This window comes from Pteropus vampyrus, unplaced genomic scaffold (assembly GCF_000151845.1).
Source record: "Pteropus vampyrus isolate Shadow unplaced genomic scaffold, Pvam_2.0 Scaffold271, whole genome shotgun sequence".
Classification (NCBI taxonomy): Eukaryota; Metazoa; Chordata; class Mammalia; order Chiroptera; family Pteropodidae; genus Pteropus; species Pteropus vampyrus.
The window spans coordinates 130,498-136,834 of NW_011889052.1; the positions used below are offsets into that span (position 1 = coordinate 130,498).

Below are 6,337 nucleotides of genomic sequence, written 5' to 3' on the forward strand. Positions count from 1 at the left end.
CCCTGCCGGCCCAGGAAGCTGCTCAAATCCACGCTGGTGCTCATGCCGCTCTTCGGCGTCCACTACATCGTCTTCATGGCCACGCCGTACACCGAGGTCTCAGGGACACTCTGGCAAGTCCAGATGCACTACGAGATGCTCTTCAACTCCTTCCAGGTGCGCTGGCCGAGGCCCGGCCTGGGGGTGGGGAGCTGCTTCCACCTTCTGCAGACGGCTCTGGCCCTGACCCCTACCCCTCTCTCCACAGGGATTTTTCGTCGCTATTATATACTGTTTCTGCAATGGCGAGGTAAGTGGCAGGTGGCACTGGGGCAAGGCAAAGGGGGTGCGGAAATGCCAGGGCATTCCCCAAGGCCTGTCCCTCCGTTCTTCTGCCCGGTTCTTCCTTTGTTCCTCCGAGAACATCCCTGAGGACGTTCTGAAGGCAGAAGTCCTTCCAGAGGATTCGGGCCCAGGCTGTGCGAGGGTGTGTGGGCTCGTCCACCTTTGGCACAGCCCAGTGTCTTCCCAACACCTCGCTGAGTTCTCTGTAGTCCGGATCGACCAGCTCAGCGGCCACCCTTGGGGCTGTTTGAGCCTGGTAGAGTCTGGGTGTGTCGACTGCCTGCAGCCAGGCACTGTGTTCTGGGGACAGCAGGGTTTCACCTGGTCTTGGAGCTTTTCGGTCATACCCCCCGCCTCTGTTTCCATCCAGTGCTGAGTGTTGCAGGAGCAGAGACGGGGGCAGTGCTGGGGTCTGGGGGACAGGTAGCAGAGGGGTCAAGGGCACACCTGACCGCCCACCCTCCTGTTACCACCCCAGGTACAGGCTGAGGTCAAGAAGTCCTGGAGCCGCTGGACACTGGCACTGGACTTCAAGCGCAAGGCACGCAGCGGGAGCAGCAGCTACAGCTACGGTCCGATGGTGTCTCACACGAGTGTGACCAACGTAGGCCCCCGCGCGGGACTCGGCCTGCCCCTCAGCCCCCGCCTGCTGCCTGCCGCCACCACCAACGGCCACCCCCAGCTGCCCGGCCACACCAAGCCGGGGACCTCGGCCCTCCAGACCACACCACCAGCCGTGGCCATGCCCAAGGATGACGGGTTCCTCAACGGCTCTTGCTCAGGGCTGGACGAGGAGGCCTCTGCGCCCGAGCGGCCACCCACCCTGCTGCAGGAGGAGTGGGAGACCGTCATGTGACCAGGGACTCAAGGCTTGGACCTATGGACATAAGGGCAAATAGTCGGACCAAGTGGCAGGTGGTTGGATGGTTGCCCACTCAGGGCCGGGCTGGAAGGACAAAACAGGAAAAAAAAAAAAGAAAAGAAAAAAACACAGAAAAAACAGCAGAGCGTGGCTTCCCGTGGTCTGAGCCGGGGACTCTCTCCAGGAGGGAAGGGGGCCGGGAGCCATGGGAGAGTTCTGGAGCCATGGGCCAGTCCCTGGGGCTGGGGCACAGTCCAGCAGAAAGGTCCTGAGAGGGGCCACTGTCTGGGTCTAGAGGGTCGAGTTTGCTGTCACACAGCGACCCAGTGGACCCATGCAGGAGTGGGCCGGGCCTCGTCACCAGCTGCCACCTCGGCTGTTCCCCACACTTGTATCTAGGCCCCATGAGGGGCCCCAGGCTGCTTTTGGCTCAGGCTCCCCTAAGCTAACTCTCCACCTGCTGGTCCCCAGTCACTGCACACCCAGGACTGACAGCGGACCCCTTGGGTCCCTGGCCACACACCCCAAGCCCGAGGCCCTGCTACAGGACCCTTCCTGCCTGTCTGGTGGCCATGCCATGCCTGTTGGAGGTGGGGCACTGAGGGAGCCCTCCACACGTGACCCCTAGCCCCCACCCTGGACCTGACACAGCTCTAGCAGCGACAGAGGGTGCAGGGGGAGTCCAGGGCCACAAAGAGAAAGGCGACCTGGGGTCTCTGCTCTGGCTCAGGAACTGTCGGGAGCCAGCAGTCAGCCCAGAGGGTGGGCTGGTGGGGTCTGTAGGCCTCCACACGCCCACTCACTGTGGAGCCGGGTAGTCACGGAGCATCCCCAGCCGCCCCTGCCTCTGGGCCTGTGCACAAGCGGGTGCTGAGCCTGGCCCGCCCTTCCCCTCATCGCCAGCTCAGACTGTCATCCGGGAAGTGCTCCCCATCTTCAACAGCACTCACTCCCCTCACTGGGGACGAGGTGAGGGGTCCTGAAGTCAGGACTACAAACTCACTTTGGCAGCAGGTGGTGTGGACATACACTGAGCAGCCTCAGGCCCAGCCCCGCCTGCCCCTCCAGATGGTGGGCAGGGCAAACAACTGTGTAGAGACGTAGGGCACCCCTGGAGCTCCACGTGGCACAACCTGCTTGGGATGATGGAGAGCACAGGTGGGATTGGAAGGACCACTGATCCAGGCTGAGCATCAAGGACTCCTATGAATCCTGAACGTTCTAGGGCAGAACAACATCTGGAAGGGTCCCTGCTCTGATGTGGAGCCCAGAGGCGGCCACACGGGGTCAGGGGAGGCCGGCAGCCCCGGGCAGGGGGAATGGTGATGGGGCGGGAGGTGCTGTTGTCAGGAGGGGCCCCGGGAAAGGCACTGGCTGAAGGGAGGAGACCTAAGCAGGACAGATCCCCGACCTCTTCTCAGGGGTGTCCGGTGCCCTTCTCCAGGGCTCAGAGCCACGGGGCCTCCAGATCACTGGGATCTGGGGACAACTCATGCCACCACCCCCAACAGGCAGAGTCACTGAGGCCCTGAACCTCAGGGCCCATCTTCTAGCCTAGACTCCCCCTCGGGAGGCTTCAGAGGGAGAGTCCACGAGGCCCACTCATCCTGAAACATTCGGACTGGGCATCCCCAGGACAGGGCTGTGCCTTCCCCCTCAGAATGGGTGCCCCCAGGACAGAATCGAGCCCGTCCCCTCAGACTGGGGACCGCTCCACCCCACGACAGGGCTATTCTCACCCCTCAGACTGGGCCCCCCCTCCCCAGGACAGTGCTTTGCTCCTCTCAGACTCATTACCACCTTCCCTTTAGATAGACCCCTAAGATAGGACTGTGCTTCCCCAGGATACACTGGGTACCCCGCCGCCCCCAGGCCTGGCGCCCCAGGCAGGGCCAGGCCTCCCATATCCAACTGGCTGTCTCCTCAGCGAGGGCCGGCTCTCCCTCCTCAGGGTGTTTGCACCCAGGACGGGGCCAGGCCTCCCTCTTTAGATTGGGTGCCCGGGAAAAGACAGGACCTCTGACGGCAGTCCAAGCCCCTAGGCCAGGGCCAGGTCCCCTTCCTCAGACTGGGGCTCGTGGGTCTGAGGCCCCTGAGCCATGCCTTGGCCATCCAGGTGCTGGCAGAGGAAGCGGGAGCCCTCAGTGGGCCTGGCAGGCAGTCAGGACCCTGTTTGCCTTGAGCAGGGGCTGGAGCCAGGTGGTCACTTCTCCCTTCAAGGCCTCACAGCCCAGCCAAGCCGCAGGGAACACGTAAACACCGGCCGAGCCGGGCAGCGGGCAGGCAGGGAGGAAGGCACCAGGAGACCCCAACTCCTCAGCCCCGTGGCCACCCTGGACTCTAAGTCAGGCCAGTGAGGTAGCCGCCAGCTCCTACCTGTCTTGGGCATGCAGACAGGCCCTGCCCTCTCTGGCCCATCTCCTGACAACCTGGGCTGGGAGAGGGACCTCTGAAGCCCCTTAGAAGGAATGCATCCTCCTGGGGGCCCCTGGAACCCAGGTCAGGCTTCAGGGGTGTGGGTGAGCCCACAGCTCCCAGCTCAGAGCGGGGTATGGGGGTCCGGGAGCATCTGGGAGACGGCTCTGCCCACTCTCAACCTGCGAGCCTGTCGAGAACAAGGACTGGGCTGGGCACAAGTCCCACAGCGTGGGCAGACCTTGATGGTCTGCGCCCTTCAGCCCTCACCCTGGGGAGACAGAGGGAAAAGGGGACTGAGTTCTCTGGGAGCTCAAAAGAGACATGACCCTGCCCCGGGGTCTGAGGGACACAGCCCTGCTCTGAGGGTGACTGAGGTGACATAGCCCTGACCCAGGGTCTGAGGGGACACGGCCCTGCTCTGAGGGTATCTGAGGGGACATGGACATGCCAGGGGTGTCTGAGAAGGTCCTGGCTCTGCCTTGGTTGTCAGACGAGAGGTCTGGCTGAGGGCACTGGAGGACTGGGGCTTGCTGGGCACATAGGCTGCATTGGGTCCAGCCGCTTGTCCCTGATGCCTCCTCCTCAGCCAGCTCCAGGAAAATGATGCCAGCCCAAGGCTACCATGGCCAACCCAAACAACACCGGCTGGGGCAGAGGAGCAGCCTCCTCTCGGGCAGAGGGTGAGGGGACTCCAGAGGCAGGCGGGGGCCCGGGCCCAGGCTGGCTCCCTGCGTGTGCTGTGTGATCCCAGCCAAGCTGCCTTCCCGCTCTGAGCCTCAGCTTCTCCTCTGCAGTCAGGGCCCTGTTCAGGCTTCCTGGTCTGTATGTGCTCAGTACCCCACCCTGCTCCCCGGTGGGCCCCCAGGCTGGGTTTTGGCTGCCTGGACAGGACCCCTAGCTTTCCCTTGGACAGACAGGGTCCTCAGGACTCAAGGCCAGGATATCCCCAAGTGACCTGCTCAGCCTCAAGTCATGCAGACAAGGGGGCCAAGAAACGATGGGTGTGGCCTGTATGCAGCTCCTCCCAGTCCATGGGTCAAGAAAGGGGCCAGGGTCAGGGAGGCAGAAGACAGGATTCCAGGCCTTCAACCGGTCCTTCCGCCTGTGGGGGAGGGAGGGGAGGTGGGGCCCCTTCATGGGCCTGCATTAATTATCCACCTATTGTTCAGGCCCCCCACCCCAGGTCAGTTTTAGTGGGGGTGCAGAGGTGGGTTTCCAGCCTTCTACAGGGGTCCTGATTGGAAGGCCCCGTCTGCAGTTCCCACAGAACCACTGCAAGTGGGGTGGTCTCAGTGGCTCCGGTGGGGATCCTGCAGATAGATGAGCAGCCCCCAGGCAAGGCTCCACTGGCCTTGCTTCCCAGTGGCGAGGAGGAGGGGGCACACCGGGCTGGGAGGATGGGGTCCCGGGCATGGGAGGGTGGGCCTGTGGCCACCTGAGCTCCCTTCCCGGAGCTTCAGGGCCTGTGGTCCCAACTCCGTCCCGGGCCTGGCACTCGAGGGCCTTCACCTGCTCCTCTCTACTCCGCACGCTGTGCTCTGCAAAACAGCTGGTCGCTCCCAGGGACCCTCTGCCCCAGCACGCTTTTCCCGTTCTAGCACCTGTAAGTCGGGGACAGGCTGGGTGTGACCCACGCCCTGGCTCTGACCCCAGCAATCTCACCCGCATCAGGGAGAGACACAGGCGTGTTGTGTCTATCATCACCTGTGTGTGTGTTGATGTATGTGTGTTTGTGTATGTGTCTGTTCATGTGCCTGTCTGTCCATTGTGTCTATTTGTACGGTGTGTCAGTTTGTGGTTCTATTGCATGTATACGTATGTCTGCGTTTTTGTGCCCATATGTGCTTATAAATATCTATATGTTCATCTGCACGTGTATCTTTTAGTGTGTCTATCTGTGTCATTGTATTGTGTGTGTACCAGTGTGTCTATCTGTAAGTTTGTGTGTATGTCTGTGTATATGTGTGTGTCTATTTGTGCGTCTGTGTGGACACGTGCTCTGAGAACACCGCCTGTGGGTAGAATTTGGCCCAGAGATGTGTTTGGTTTGGCTCTCGTAATATTTTCAACATCTTGAGCCAACATTTAAAAATCAGGATATTTCACATAAAAATTCAGCTTTCCAGTTTCTCTTAAAAATTCAGAAGCCCTGGCAGCCTCAGGCCTGCATTCCCATGAGGCCGCTCTCCCCTGGAGCTGCCCGGGGGCTGCCTCGGCCTCCCACCCTCCACAGCCTCACCCACCAGCGCCTTGAGGATGAGGGTTTGTGACCCCAGAGAGTACGCATGGGTATGTGTGGCGTTTGCATGTATATGCAGGCAGGAGGTGTTAAGTGCATGTGTGTGTGCATGAATCGAGTCTGCAGTGGGTGTGTGGACACGTGAATGCATGTGTGCATGTGAGGTCAATCTGTGTGAGTGGGGTGAACGTGTGTGTGCATTCAGCAAATCTGTGTGTGGGACACGCGAGTGCCTGCATGTGTACATGTGGTGCAAGGCGTCTGTGTGGATGCGCGCATGTGTACGTGCACTCGTGGGGGGTGCACGGCCATATCTGTGCCCATGTGGAGTGTGTGGGCCGCTGTGGTCTGGCACGCTCTGCACAGGGGCCTCTTCCGGCCTTTGAGGGGGAATCGGATTCCCGGCTTCTGGCTGGGCTGCCTTGCGGGATTTATTTCTGTCCCAGTGCCCACTGGAGGCCTGAGTAATGGGAACGTTTAAAGAAAACCAGTAA

At 61.3% G+C, this 6,337-nt stretch overlaps 1 protein-coding gene across 1 annotated transcript in view; it reads left to right on the top strand.

Annotated features, from left to right (window-relative positions):
* PTH1R (parathyroid hormone 1 receptor) overlaps nucleotides 1-1,292 on the top strand; it is a 20,848-nt gene extending 19,556 nt beyond the window's left edge. Inside the window, 3 exon segments of the mRNA XM_023520557.1 lie at nucleotides 11-156; nucleotides 248-289; nucleotides 803-1,292. Of these exon segments, the coding sequence (XP_023376325.1) occupies nucleotides 11-156; nucleotides 248-289; nucleotides 803-1,180 (566 nt within the window). The 3' untranslated portion in view covers nucleotides 1,181-1,292.
* Nucleotides 1,293-6,337: the final 5,045 nt, after the last annotated feature.